Source organism: Carassius gibelio, chromosome B23 (genome assembly GCF_023724105.1).
Source record: "Carassius gibelio isolate Cgi1373 ecotype wild population from Czech Republic chromosome B23, carGib1.2-hapl.c, whole genome shotgun sequence".
NCBI classification, from domain to species: domain Eukaryota; kingdom Metazoa; phylum Chordata; class Actinopteri; order Cypriniformes; family Cyprinidae; genus Carassius; species Carassius gibelio.
This window is the reverse complement of record NC_068418.1, coordinates 13327049-13343013: the sequence shown is the minus strand read 5'-3', so window position 1 is coordinate 13343013 and position 15965 is coordinate 13327049. Positions and strand designations below refer to the sequence as shown.

The 15965-nt window shown below is 40.9% G+C and overlaps 1 protein-coding gene across 2 annotated transcripts in view; it reads right to left on the bottom strand.

Moving 5' to 3' along the window:
* Positions 1-9130: 9130 nt before the first annotated feature.
* The window catches only part of LOC128011227 (acidic mammalian chitinase-like), a 40204-nt gene continuing 33369 nt past the window's right edge, over positions 9131-15965 (bottom strand). For both annotated transcript variants that reach the window (XM_052593410.1, XM_052593409.1), the window contains exons 8-11: positions 11579-11767; positions 11357-11473; positions 11139-11271; positions 9131-10516 (exon numbers count right to left, since the gene is read on the bottom strand). In XM_052593410.1, the coding sequence (XP_052449370.1) occupies positions 10311-10516; positions 11139-11271; positions 11357-11473; positions 11579-11767 (645 nt within the window). In that variant the 3' untranslated portion in view covers positions 9131-10310. The remainder of the gene's footprint in view (positions 10517-11138; positions 11272-11356; positions 11474-11578; positions 11768-15965) is intronic.

Below are 15965 nucleotides of genomic sequence, written 5' to 3'. Positions count from 1 at the left end.
CAGATTGGTGTTTTCTCTTATTTATTTATTTATTTATAATTAACATTCTAATTAACATTCAGACATTGGGGAAAAAAACACCTTTATCTAAAAATGTTTAGAAATGTCACAAGCTTATCAATGCAGTCTCTCTATGACTGATTACATCTATTTTTTAGTTGAACTTTTAAAGTTAAATTCACACTAATTCAATTTGGCCAATTGAAAAATTTAGATGTGATCAGTCAATAGGTTAAGTTGGAGAGTACTGAATTTTTTAACAAAAAATTTATACAATGTTTAAGAGAGTAGTATTACATCAAAATTCGACACATTTTCTTTGCCGAGGTGGAGCACTGATTATTTCTTAGGCCAGTCGCAGCACAAGTCAGGATTGAAGAAATTTCCATCAGGGCAATTCATCACATAGGTCCCACCATTAGAACACTGAATGAAGGTCGTAGGGTCGTCTGGGTTTACATATGACCCGTCCAGTTTGCCTACACAGAACTCTGAGGTCTCATCAGGCTCATGTGTTGGGACAGCTGGGAAATCTGGAGGAGGAAATTTGAATTTGATATTTTATCTTAGTTTTACAGTTATTGATCTAGTTTATTACATGGCTTTCTGGAATAGCTGTGCAATAAGCAGACATTGTACAATCAGCCAGTCATTATCGTAAAATAAACTGACAGGGTGACGCAGAACTTATCTTTATATAATCTTTATAGTTCACGAATGTTAAAAAGACAGTCACACAATTAATTATAACGATCTATCAGATATGTTTGGAATCCCTGAGCTTCAAAATGCCCAGGTGATATTTCTGACATTACACCTCCAAACATGCTGCTTCGGTGATTTGGAATATTTTTTTAAGAGCCTCATCTCAAACAGCCTGGTCTCAATATTGAGCTATTCTAGTTACCTTTACAGTGTGTCCATTAATTCATATTATAATGCTGTGGTACATTTCCAAAGCTTGCATTATGGGCCAATAGATTATTAATTAAAAAATGTGATTTATGTCTGGCTCTATGAACATTTATTTCTGCATATCACTTGCATCACAACAAATTATTTATTGCTCAACACATTTATTACTATTGGTTGTTTAAATGTCACTTTAAAAAACTTTATTTTTATCACTGAAATGGTCTGTACTGAGACAGTACATATTTTTTTAAAAATATTTAATATAAATAGTTTTGAGATTTCAAGGTAATTTTTTTTATAATTATTATTTTAGTTTACAAACAAACATTGATGGATGTTCTTTTTTATTTGAATAAATATTCTAACATCATAATAAAAGCACCCTTTTTCAGGGACGGACTGGGACTAAAAATGGCCGTGGACTTTGACTAGGCCCGGCCAAAAGCAATCGGCGCGCATAAACTCGACAACAACAAAAATAACGCCTGGCATGAGTGTCACAAGACTTTAATTGTGGCTCATGATACTTTACCATCCAAATTATAGCAATAGCACTGATGTAATTGAATAAACAAACGATGGAATGGATAAAAAAAACACACACAAAAAACAGGTTTTATTCCAAGATAGCATAGCATAGTTTATATAATATGCTGTTATAACAGTATATTATACAATCTATTCCATGCTGTCTTAAAATGAATTTATTACTTAATAATCTTAATTTATGCAGTAATTAATCTTACTGCACAGATAATAATACCACATCTAAATGAAAATACACCATTACATTTGTAACTTCTGTATTCAACATTTGTAAATATTAACTGTAACGTTACCAACATTTTTAAAAGTAAAAGAACAACATATTTCTTAATATTAGCTACTGCATGTTACATTTTACAGCTAAAATGCTGAAGTTTAGCTGTTTTAACTACTGTAATCATTACAAATGTAGCAACCTGAACATCACTTCCTAACATCATCCCTAGCAAGTAACTCCCTTTCTCCTCTCATGTTACATACTTGGATCTGGATCTGCCTGTGGAACTAGCTCATCTTTCTGTCCATCTTCATCATCACTGGTGGCATGTTGCTCATAGACAGTAAAAGAAATGGACACAGCGACCCTGTTGGATTCAACGGAGGAAAATGAAGTAGATTAGAAGCACGTACTTCCTGGGGGTCGGTCGTACTGCGCAGACTCAAACTGAGCTTGATGACGTAGATGTTATGTGAGCAACCTGTAAGTCTTCTAATCACTGTGCTAAGAGAAATCTGAATCACCCACCGAATCTTCCATAGAAGGCGAGCGTGAACAGGAGCAAATTTTGGTAAGTATTCTGATTAATTATCACCCCTGACTTTATGTCTCCACGTCCCTCCGATAGCCTCAAAGACAGTAAAAGATTGCCTGCAAGTTTCTCCTCCTGTCCATACGGTAATTTCTCTACTGTGTGACAGAGAGTCGCTGGTTATGATGCAATCGTTAGCCTATTTTTACAAAAACTGCTTCTACAGGGCCATAACGTAAGATACAAGGTAATGGAGCCTTTTATACATTTTCGTGTTTCTCTAGAAATAATTAATGGACAAATGGATTCCAAAATGAATGGGATTCAATGGAATGCTAACAGCAGGTGGGGGTCCGCTAGCCAATGGCGGCGCCCAGGGCAGGGGTGCTTGAAATCCTGCCCCCCGATGTTGCTGCATAGCTGTCTGGCTCACTTCTTCACTGCTGCTAATGCTGCTAGTGGGGAGATGGGGTGGAGGAGGGATGCTGATAAACCGTCAATGGATAGAGGTAAGTCAGCGTTATTTATACTATGGGATTGATTACTTGATTATGGTCCACCTGTGTCGATTAGGCTAAGTATCTGACATGCTCCTCCCAAATCCTAATAATAAAAACATAATTTCACTAGTTCACGCTTACATATAATTAGCTGAGGTATGGTATGGTATGGTATGCGTATTTGGCGTGCTGTCCGGGGAAGGGCTCCGACCTCGGGAATGGCCCGAACCTAGAGTACCCCCCAAAAAGCAAATGTACAAGAGGACAGCCGCCAGTTTAAAGAACACCCCCCCCCCCCCCACAAAAAATAGAATAGAGTACTGGAGGGGGCTGATTTAGATTTTCTGAGAAGTCGTCTCGTTGGCAGGCCAGAAGGGCCTACGTACTCTGGTGGGAGCGACTCAGGCATTGGAAAAGTAGGCCCTACCGGCTGCAGGTAGTGAACTACGTGGTTGTTGGCGCCCGGTCGGTAGGGCTCGAGCCGATGCTCAACGGGAGCTTGTGGCATTGGAACGGCGAGCCCTACCGACTGATGAGGAGGTGCAGCGTGGTTGTGGTGCCTGACCGGGCGACCCGAGTTGCCTGGACCGGAATAGGTCACGGTGTCGGCGTACGGGCCCTATTGGCTGATAGCCCCTGCTATTCAGTGGGCAAAGGGCCTAATGCTGACCGAGAGGGCCCATGATCTCTGACATGAGACTCAGGATGACGTACGTCTGGGTCCTCTCGGTTGGGCAGATAAAAAGCTTTGGGCTGGCCTACAAGGAGGACTCTGGCAACATCCAAAGGGAGATCCTGACTCACGGCATCGGATGGATGAGACTCACTTGCGGCCGGCAAGTATAGACCCGACTGGGAGAACTCAAACCAACCAAACGTCTGAAGGGAGCACACGCATCAGACGGGTTAAGTCTCGCCGACCGTAGAGTGGAAAGGTAAAGGTTGTCTGTCCAGGAGGCTCTCACCAGCATCCGAAGGGAGCACTCGCATCGAATGGGTAAGCCTCACTGACCATAGAAAAGGAAAAGGTAAGGTTGTCCAACCGGGAGGCTCTTCCCGGCGTCTGAAGGGAGCACACGCATCGAACAGGCAAGCCTCTCTGGATGTGAGACAGAAAGGGTAACATTAAGTGGCCAGGAGGCTCTCGCTAGCATCCAACGGGGACTTCCTGTTCCCGGAAACAACTGGGTAAGCCTTGCAGGCCATAGGATGGAAAAGCTAAGTTTGTGTGGTCGTGAGACTCTCGTCGACGTCTTATGGGAGTTCGCTACTCACGGCATGAGACTGGTAAGCCTTGACGACCGTAGGAAGGAAGGAGGGTTTATTTGTGTGTTTGGTACTTGTCGCATCGGATGGCTTGCTTATTGGGTAGATCAGTTTTGCGACCTAGACTACGTGGAATGGTAGTGGTTGTCTGGCCAGGAGGCTCTCGCCAGCCTCCGATGGGAGCACTCGCATCGAACGGGCAAGCCTCGCTGGCCAAAGGATGGAAAAGGTCAGGTTGTCTAGCCAGAAGGCTCTGACCGATGTCTGATAGGAGCTTAGCTCCAGGAATCGAACGGGTAAACCTCTCTGGCTGAAGAACGGAAAAGGTTGTCTAGTCGGGAGGCTCTTACCTGCGTCTGACAGGAGCTTAGCTCCCAGCATCGAACGGTTAAGCCTCGCTGGCCAAAAGACGGAAAAGGTAAAGTTGTCTAGCCGGGAGGCTCTCACCTACATCCAATGGGAGCCCCGACTCCATGCTTTGGATGGGTAAACCTCTCCGTACGTAAGACATAATGGCAAGAAAGGTAGCAGGGGGCTTTCACCTACTTCCGAAGGGAGTGTGAGCTCCTGGCAACGAACGGGTAAGCCTTGCTGGCCTAAGAATTGGAAAATGTGAGGTTGTCTTGCTGGGAGGCTCTCGTCAGTATCCGATGGGAGCTCGAGGTCCTGGCATCGAAGAGAGAAGCCTCGCCGGCCATAGGATAGAAAAGGTTAAAAAGGTTATCTGGCCGGGAGGCTATGGCCGGCATCAGTTTTTTTTTTTTTTTTTTTTCATTTGCGACACCGGATGTGTAGTCTCTCCGGCCATCAGAGGGAAATTTGAGATTGTTTTATCTGCGAATCACCTGTTGTTGTTCGGCAAAAGCTTAATTTGCGGTATTGGATGGGTCTTGCCATCGGAGGGAAAATAGTTTTAACTGCGATGTACTCGGTGTTCAATATGTAAGTGTCGCTGACTGAAAGAATTATTTTCTTCAGTGCCTGATAGGAGTTCAATACTAAGGATGTTTTGGTTGTCTATGAGGGTAGACGCTGTGGGGCTTACTTGAATAATTGTTTAGCAAATCCAATGAGCTGCTTCCGATAACGAGTCAGAAAAATCTTGGTGCAGTCATTGTATTCGAAATTAAGCGTGCAAAAATAAATTGGATTTCCTGTGCCAGTGTACCCCGAATAGGTGCCGTGAATCAGCGATGTGTCAAATCGTCATATTGTCAGCACGTGAGATCGATGGTACATAACGACGATGTAATCGTGCATGAGTGGATTAAGAGAAAGATTCTTTATTCTTGTCTGAGCTTACTATTTGCCATTTTAACCATGCAGGTGCACGAAAAAGAGCCTATGGAATCACCAATAATCAAAAAATATACTTTCGGACGTACTGATAAACTGGCATTAAATATAAAATACTATATTTAAAACAGCTAGTTCATGTAGTCGGCACTACTGTATCTCGTTTGTCCTGTGACAGTTTTTTTTTTTGCATCTGCGCACGGAAGTTATCAGTCTAAATGTTCTTCAAAATCAGTCAATGGTGCAAAAACAGTAGTAGATTTCATTTAAAGTCCAACGATTTAACCCTAATATGGACGTAAATGAACGCCTTAAATATAAGGTATATAAAAACAGGTAAGTTCATATATTTGGAGTGAGTTCGGTTGAACTGATGCCTTGGTCATATGCGCTCCAGACAACATGCCTCATGGTGGGACCAACGCGCCGCCCCGGAAACGAGAATGAATTTGCGTTCTAACGTAACTGTGGCATTAAACTCTGTTAGTGAGAGCTTGTTTAAAATATGGCACATATCAGATTACCTGTTAAAGTACGATGTAATACCTTATATCTGCAAACGATCTATGTCTATTTGTGGATGGAGACTTCTTCGCCGCCTACAGGCTCACATCATCCTTTGAGAGCACGGGCGAGCATGAAATGCAGTGCTGAGATAGGATAACGGAGCGGTTTGATAGCCGAATTATGGTAGGCCGCCTAATAATGATAATAAAAACGTTGATTGGAGAATGAGCCTAATATCATCTTGGCTATCGTCGATACATGATACTATCACCGCAGCCTAGGATGCATGGCATATGCTCCTGCAGGAGCATACACTGCTGCGGCAGTGAGGAGATAAAGGAAAGGCTCCTACAGGAGCAGACACTGCTGCGGCAGTGAGGAGATACGGAAAAGGCTCCTGCGGGAGCAGACACTGCAGCAGCAGTGGGGAGATTCAGAAAACAGAGAAGTAAAGGGGAGCATGAGAAGAGGAGGAGAGATAGCTGCTTGGGCCACCTGCGGAGCTTGCTTCGGCTGCTGTAAATGTTGGCTGCGGGAAGAGTAAAAAGGTTTAGTAACATTTGATGGGGCAAGCTAAAAATGAATGGCTAGCCTACTGTGTTGCCAGCTTAGAAATTGGTTGCCTGATTTGACAATTTCTCAAGCCTTGTCCACATTATTATGTTCCTGTTGGAAAAGCGTTTTTCCTCTCGTTTGGCCTCCAACCTTTTTAGACGGTCTCCAGGGTGGATACGTTAAGAACGCTGTTTACACGTTGTAGTATGGACTGTGGAAACAGAGGTTTTTGGAAACAATGAAGCATGTTTAGTCTTGTAAGACGTTGTAGCGAAAGACATGATTATAGCTGTAACGTTAACCCTTTACCAGTCACCCCCCATTTTTGGCATGGAGACAGAAATTACATACTCAAAATATAAATGTTTCTGCTCATGATTCTTTCTGACTAGAAACATGGTCAACATTTGTCCATGAGCTGACACTTCGATGTTTACCGTTCAGGAATCTGAATTGTTTTCCTGACATAAATTACTAAATGACTGTCACTGAAACTATGTTTTATTGAAACATTGGTCAAATATAGAAGCCAGAGTCTTTAGACTTTCAATTGATACACGGTTTATCCATATCAAGTAATAGAGTGATGTTTAACGTACTGTGAAAGTGAAACAATAATAAACTGGGGCCGTTGGCGATGCTTGCAAGCAAATAGGTTAATAGCAGTATATGTGCTATTTGCTTCCAAGTGGTTTCTAAAGATATTTACTTGCCTGTTTTTTGTATTACGGTCCTAAAAAGGCAACAGAAATTTTGCTCACACTTGCTATCCTGCGTCAAAACACGAGGGCAGTTGCGTTTTAGATTAATTTTGAGTGATCACGCCAGTGAATGGTGAAATAGGTCCCTAAATAAATTGGTCCTGACAGAATACTTGCATGGAAAGTAAAATGTAAAATTAAATTTATGCATTTAGCAGACGCTTTTATCCAAAGCGACTTACAGTGCATTCAGGCTATCGATTATTATTATTATTATTATTATTTTTACCTATCATGGAACTTATGTCTCTATAATTTCAGTAAGGTTTAAACGTGCGCGGTAAGGCGGATGTAATGTCTTGGAAGACTCTGGCTTCGTGGTTAAAAGTGGCATAGTCATTCGACGGAACTACGTTTGTGTCTTTCTTCCAAATTTATGCGCACTCCACACTCCAGATCAGCAGGTGGCACGATCGTTGTGTCGAGCGAGGTGAGCTCGGAGCTAACACGGCCTATTGCCCACAACGTGTGGCTTGGCGAAGAGAGCAGCTGTCGCGATGACACTTAATGGTGCTCAACGGCCGTGTTTGGCTGGGTAGGAATGATCGCAAAAGCAGCAGATCTGATAAATCCCCGGTATAGCTCTCTTCATTGGTAGGAAAATTGGGTCTGTGATAAGGTGACAGATGAAGCGAACCAGCATGCTGATAAACCATCAATGGATAGAGGTAAGTTAGCGATATTTATACTATGGGATTGATTACTTGATTATGGTCCACCTGTGTCGATTAGGCTAAGTATCTGACGCGCTCCTCCCGAATCTTGTTAATTAAAACATCATTTAGATGTAATGCAGGGATTTCCAAACTTTTTTGTCAGATGAACCTCTTTCACTTAATATATTTACTTGAACTTAAGGTAATAAGTTAATAAGTAATGCATATGCATGCTCACAGTTCTTTAATGTTGGTTAATGGTCACATGACATGCAAGCAAATAAAATACCGTAATTCCTCAAATAAAAACCGGTAGTCAAATAAACGCCGGGCCTCTTATAGTGGCCGGGGGCATGGTCAACACGGACAAATAAAGGCCGGTCTTAAATAAAGGCCGGGGGGGGGGGGGGGGGGGGGGATTTGTGCAGCAGAGCCAGATAACAAATGTACACGCCCACTGCCGGAGCATTTCTCGCTCTCGAGTCAAGAACCGGTTGCATCGGTTTTCAGATAACCAGTACACTGAACCGAGAACCCTTTCTGTCAGACGCGTCCGATTCAAGAACCGAGGAGCTGATGATACAAGAGTGAACCCTCAAAAATCTAAATTATAACAGGAGTTCTGACCGTTGTTAAAAAAAAAAAACTTCTTTGTTGCCTTTTTCTCTATCACATTTTAGAAATCATCAGAAATGATTTATCAACTGAAAACTTAAAATCTCAAAATTCATCCTTTAAAACCCATTTTAAAACCATACATTGCATTACCATGTAAATGGTACATCAATATCATGTTACAAAATGTTTTCATTCATGAATTATAAAAAATTAAGTTTGGATTGTGCACTAAAAAAATTTCAAAAATGTGAGTGACAGTTAAGGGGATTTTTTAATCAATATGATACAGGAATATTCTATTTAGATCAATCTAATAAACTAGTTAGCACGTAAGTAATCTAAAAAGAATTTAACTGTTTATGTAATGTATTAAATTACTCATTTGCTCATTCTTCTGAAAAGACTCATTCAATCTGATTCAGTATAATTCTGATAGCTATAAACTTTTGCTCTGCACATCTTCACTCTCGAGGGGGATTTCACCCAAAAATGCATCATCAGCTACACACCCTAATGTGAATCCATTCATGCATTTGACAGATGCTTTTATCCAAAGTGACTTTATACAGTACTATAGCTAATGCCATATACACTTTTTGTATTTCTAATCAAACCGGTTGGTTGAAGTCCATTGGCAACTTGGAGAGTGTCTCTGTTGTCATCCTTCCTTCCTTAGAAGCTCAATAGCATTTGAGGAGAAAGACTTACAGTCATGAAAACAACTGTAATGTGTTCATTTACATGTCAAATACAATACACACTTTATACATTTTAGATATTTATTAATATAGATTGTATGTTTATCAGACACTTTTATCCAAAGCAATTTACAGTGCATCAACAGTTTTTACCCAACATGTTTTTCCAGGGAATCAAACCCAAAACCTTGTGCTGCTAATGCAGCACTCTACCACTTGAGCCACAGGAGCACATTGAAAATAATTTAGGTAAAAACAAAAGACTGTATAAAAACAGGTAAAGATGAGGCCATTGTATCACTTTCAGGTAAATTTCTGGGAAACTTTTTTGATGTTAATAATGAGTTTTAATGTCAGAAATAATTTCACCACCACAATAACACTGTTAAAATACATAATGTAGGCTAATACAAAATATACAATAACATGTTATTACAAATGCCTGAAAAGGGATCCTGAAGAATGAAGAGTCATAATAAGCCAGGTAAATGTCGAGAGTTACAATTGTAATTTGTAAATAATACAAATTTATTTACTTAAAAAAAATTTTTTTATTAAAGTTTCTATTTTTCTAGTTTTTGTTGCTGTTGTTGTTTTCATGATATTTGAGAAAGGTGGGCACAACAATACAATCCTGCTTGGGGCACCCATTTTGCCAGTAGATTATTAATTAAAATGTTGTTAGACAGAAGTGATTTATCTCTGCACATTTATCTCTGCATATCACCTGCATCACAAACCTGTTGCTCAACACAAAGTTATTGTTATTGGTTATTTAAATGTCACTTTGAATGACATCATTGATTACGGATCACAAAATAAATATTATACAGTAAATATTTTACATAAATAGTTTTAATTATCTCAAGGTGGTTAATTGTTTATTTGTTTAGTTTACTAACAAAAATACAGTAGATGGGTGTTTTTTTATTTGAATAAATATTCTAACATCGTGATAAAAACACACAGATTTTGCATAAAAAATAATAATGTCAAGGTTACTAAAGCAGTTCCACTTTAAATGTAAAAATTAGCGGATATCAGGTAAGTTTTAATCAGGCAAGTAAGACTGTGCTTCTTTTTTAAAGAAACAACAAAATGTAGCATATTATTTTATTAAAGTAGTATTATATCATATATGTCTTAAAATAAAAAAAACCTTAACAGAAAACGTAAAGGTAAAGTGTGAAATTACTGATACCAAATAGTTTTGCAAAACCCTGCCAAAGTTCTAAACATTTCCCTAGTAGGAGTGGAACAGTGACAACATGAGGTTCATTCTTACGCCAGTCGCAGCACATGCAGCCAGGATTGAAGACAGTCCCATCAGGGCAATGCATTTTATGGGACATGCGATTAGAACATGAGGTCTTGTGGCATAAGATCCAGCGCTGGATGCTGTGGTCTTACCAGGCTCATGTGTTGGATTTGGAGAGACAGTTGAGAAATCTGGAGGAGATACTAGTTAAAATATATATAAACATTTTTTTTTTTTTTGAGTGATAAATCTATTTTATTACACAACTTCCTGGAATAGCAGAAGCTTTAAAATTATGTAGCGGTAATTATCCATTATGTACAAATTTCTTAAATCAATATTTTACAGATATGCACTAATTTAATGAGAGTAGCACTGCTCATTATAATTATTGTACAGTCAGTCAGTCATTATCACAAAATAAACTGTGACAGATAAAGAAACAGACCTGATTGTAGATCTATTCTTTTTGTCATCTTAAAAAGTACTTAAAAGGCAATCACAATATTAATTATAATGATTTATCAGATGTATGGAAGATCATCTTTGAAAGAAAAAATTATGGATTGGTGAATTTATAATTATGACAGATCATAATATATTTCATATTTAATATAAATCATAATTGTGAATCTCAGTTTCTACCTTTTGTCTTATAATTATAACTTAGTATCTCATCATTTCAAATTCTTGTCTCATAATTATAAAGTAAGTTTTTTAAAGTCTGTTCATGTCATAATTTTGATTTACCAAAGCATGATTTTTTTTCCCCTTCTGTGACAATAATGAGCTTGATTAAGATATAAGATGTACCTCTATTAAGAAGTGTGCTGAGATGTCCAATGAGGGGGTATTCGCCCTGATCACAGAACTGTCCTTTAAAGTCATCAAGATCCAGAGCCCAGACGAAAGCTCCTCCAAACTTTTCCTTCTTTAGGTAGTTCACCTGAAGCAGAACAGATGGAGTTATTTTGAGCATGAGAGCTGCATTACATTTCATGTATTTCCCAATCTTTATGATATATCCTAACCTTTATCTCAAAGCTTTCCTTATTGTCGAATCCCACCCATTCTTGTCCTTTTGTTGCATAAGGAACTTTCTGATCTTCAATCCATTCCACAGAGGTTCCTTGAAGGAAAGTACAGATCTGATGGGAGATTATTGGTTCATTACTCTTTTGATTTTATTTTACACAATCAAATAACAAGCTGTAATGTACAGTAAATGCATGTGTTCAGGTTGAAGGTAAGACCTCATAATAGGACCAGAATCCGTCCTCTCTGGTGTAGTTTCCAGCTGATCCAGAACCATTAGCTGGAGCTCCAACTCCACTGGGTCCAGAAAGTGAAGACAGGCGAAATGTTCTTCCATATGTAGCAAAGCCCATCCTCAGCTTCTCCACAGGAGCGCCCTGATCTCTCCAGTATCTCATTGCAAAATCCTGCATTGTCATGATTAATAATTTAATGATGTTTTATTAACAAGGTTCGGGAGGAGCATGATCAGATAATCATCCAATTTGTTTAGCTAACCATCTTAACTAGCACTACAAATGTACAGTGGGGCTCGAAAGTTTGGGCACCCCTTGCAGAATCTGTGAAAATATGAGTAATTTTCAAAAAATAAGAGAGATCATACTAAATGCATGTTATTTTTATTTAGTACTGTCCTGAGTAAGATATTGTACATAAAATATATTAACATTCAGTCCACAAGACAAAAACATTGCAGAAATTATTAAAATAACCCCACTCAAAATTTTGGGAACCTTTAAAAAAGATTCAAACATTCACTGATGCTCCAGAAGGAAACAAGATGCATTAAGAGCTGGGGGGTGAAAACTTTTGGAATTTGAAGATCAAGGTAAATTGTACTTAATTTGTGTACCGGGAAACATACCTACCTACATACCAAGTATCTTCTGTTGCTTACGAAGGGCAGAACTAAATTTAAAAAAAATATATTTCAACAAAATAAGACACATTTGGCCATCTTCACCGTGTTCAAAAGTTTTCACCCCCCAGATCTTAATGCATATTGTTTCCTTCTGGAGCATCAGTGAATGTTTGAATCTTTTTAAATAGCTGTGTTTGAGTCCCTCAAATGTCCTCAGTGTGATAAGATGTATCTCAAAATCATAAAGTCACTGCTGGAAAGGGTTCAAATATGCAAAGATGCTGGAAAACTGAAGAATCTGCAGGATCTTAAGGATTTTTCTGAAGAACGCTGCTCAGTTTAACTGTTCAGAACAAACAAGGGACTCATGCACAACCATCACAAAACAGAAAGACAGTCGAGGATCATCAGGTAACAGAACACAGTATTAAGAACCAAGGGTTCCCAAACTTTTGAGGGGGTTATTTTAATAATTTCAGCAATTTTTTTGTCTTGTGGACTAAATGTTAATATCTTTTATGTACAATATCTTACTCAGGACAGTACTAAATAAAAAATAACATGCATTTAGTATGATCTCTCTTATTTTTTGAAAATTAATCCCATTTTCACAGATTCTGCAAGGGGTGCCCAAACTTTCGAGCCCCACTGTATATATATGTAGTCTTCCTACCTCTGTCCTACGAAGTTTTTTGGCACTCAGTTTTGCTCCCTTGGCCTTAATAATCACAGACTAAATTTTTTCGGTACAACGAGGAGATCTATACTGGGGATTTATCGTATCCTCTGTCTCAACCTGCCAGCCCTAAGCATACGCCTTTTCACTTTATCTCCAGGCTTAATCATCACAGACGAATCATTCTCATTCTCTTCTTAATTCTTGTTATGAAGGGTGTTCCACAAGGTTCAGTTTTGGGACCCTTGCTTTTCCTAGTTTATATTAATAATATTTGTGATAAGTTTAAATTTTGTAAGTATCATCTGTATGCAGATGATACAGTTTTGTATTCCTGTGCTCCCACAGCTGAGTTAGCCTTTTCAAATTTGCAGACAGATTTTGAAACCCTGCAATATGCTCTACAAGATTTGAAGCTGTTGTTAAACCCTCATAAAACTAAAGTTATGGCTTTTACTACTGGGCGAACAAAGCTACCATCCGTCTCCATCATCTCACTGGATGGAGTTTGTATCCAGTCTGTAGATAATTACAAAAATCTGGGATTTTGGATGGATAATAACCTAAACTTTAAATACTTTAAAGAAAATTCACTTTGGGTTTTTTGTATAGGCTAAAGTCCTGTTTTTCCTTGACTTCACGAAAACGCTTAATTGCTAGCCTTTTTCTTGTCTCAGATTGATTACAGGGATACTATCTACAGATTTGCCTCTCTGTCCACCTTGTCCAAACTTGACCCCCTTTAGCACTCTGCTCTCAGATATGTCACTGTGACGAGTGGGGCGGGCCGAGAGACGTGGGCACGAGAAGGCCAGGTGTAGTGATTGGAGATGCGCTGCACCTGCGCCCCACCGCCGGTCTCGAGTCCCACGTAGGAGTTGGAAGGATATAAAACTGGAGCGACGACCGTAAAGGACGAGAGAGGACCAGGCCTGGGCCATATTTTATGTGTTAGCTTTTTATTTATGCGCACCAGCTGTTTTGTGTTTATTTTGAATTATTAAAGTTTCATTTTGATTGTGCGACGGTTCCCGCCTCCTTCTTCCAGATGATTAGGAAGTTTTATCATTACAGTGGTGCCGAAGCCCGGGAAAAGGAGGGACGTGCTGCTGAAGATCCCTCGCCGCTGTGGTGAATCCGCGGTGCCCTCGAGCTGGCGATGAAGTGTGCCGCCATGGACGCTCGAGGCGGTGGGCTGGAGCGAGTTGCCGGGGACGGGCGAGCTCGCTGCCGGCCGCCCACGATATGGAGGGGTGGCTGCCGTCCGTGAGGGAGCAGAGGAGTCGGCACCGTTCGCCAGAGAGCCGGAGCCTGCTGCCGTCCGCCTGAATGGGAAGGAGCAGGGAACGGGGGACTCCTGCCGGCTGCCCAAAACCGGAGGAGCCGTCGCCGCCCACCGGGCAGCGGAGGAGTGTCGTGCCGTCCGCCGAGGGCCGTCCAGGCACCGCGGAGGAGATCACCCAGCTGCTGGAGGACCGAGCAGCAGTGCGTCTGGGAACCCGAATTTTTTTTTTTCCTCTCTCCCCTCTCTCGTCCCTGTTGCTCCTTCTTCCATCTCCTTTTCTCTCGCCTCGTCTGTCCTACCCCCAGGTTCCCGCAGGTCCCCGTGAGCGGTCCCCACCCCGGAGGGATGGGGGTAGAGCGCATTCTCGAGGGTACCCCCGGCCTGCGAGGGGCGATGGGGGTATGTGACGAGTGGGGCGGGGCCGAGAGACGTGGGCACGAGGAGTGAGGCCAGGTGTAGTGATTGGAGATGCACTGCACCTGTGCCCCACCGCCGGTCTCGAGTCCCACGTAGGAGATGGAAGGATATAAAACTGGAGCGACGACCGTAAAGGACGAGAGGACCAGGCCTGGGCCATATTTTATGTGTTTGCTTTTTATTTATGCGCACCAGCTGTTTTGTGTTTATTTTGAATTATAAAAGTTTCATTTTGGTTGTGCGACGGTTCCCGCCTCCTTCTTCCGGATGATTAGGAAGTTTTATCATTACAGTGGTGCCGAAGCCCGGGAAAAGGAGGGACGTGCTGCTGAAGATCCCTCGCCGCTGTGGTGAATCCGCGGTGCCCTCGAGCTGGTGATGAAGTGTGCCGCCATGGACGCTCGAGGCGGTGGACTGGAGCGAGTTGCCGGGGACGGGCGAGCTCGCTGCCGGCCGCCCACGATATGGAGGGCGGCCGCGTGAGGGAGCAGAGGAGTCGGCACCGTTCGCCAGAGATGGGAGATGGAAGGATATAAAACTGGAGCGACGATCGTGAAGGACGAGAGAGGACCAGGCCTGTGCCATATTTTATGTGTTTGCTTTTAATTTATGCACACCAGTCGTCCGTGAGGGGCTGGTGCACTGTTTTGTGTTTATTTTGAATAATTAAAGTGTTATTTGATTGTGCGCTGGTTCCCGCCTCCTTCTTCCCGACGACTATGGAGTTTTTATCATTACAGTCACTAACTCTAGTTTTAGGACACATTGTATATTGTACAGTATGGTAGGATGGTCATCCCTTCCTTTGTGCAGGCTTGAACATTGGTATATTTTAATTTCCAAAGTTATTTTAGGAAAACTTCCAAATTATTTAAATAGGAAATTTTTATCATTTCAAAGCAGTCATAATCTCAGGTCACATAACTGCCTACAGTTCAAAGTGCCAGCTATTAGATCAGAGGCTGGAAAGCTAAGCCTGTTTTATTATGGCCCTTGGTCTTGGAATGATGTGCAGTCCAAACTCAAACTACAATCCCTCATCTCTTTAAATTATTTTAAACATAGAACAAAGGATCTGTTCACTGCTAATTGCAATTGTTTTGCCAAGTCTTCTACCACTTAACTCCTTTTTTTAAACGTATGATTTAATAATGTCGTATCTGTGATCAGTATTATGTAAGGTATTGTGTAATATCTAAATGTATGCGCTGCTGTGCTGTGTTTCAGTGTTGTATTATATTTTGTTGTGGAGACTTGTTTGTTGAGTTTTCTGTTGTATCAAATGATAATGTTGTTTTGTTTTCATTGTGGCTTGTTATATGTTTAATTCTGCTATTCGACCCTGTCTTGATCAGGTCTCACTTG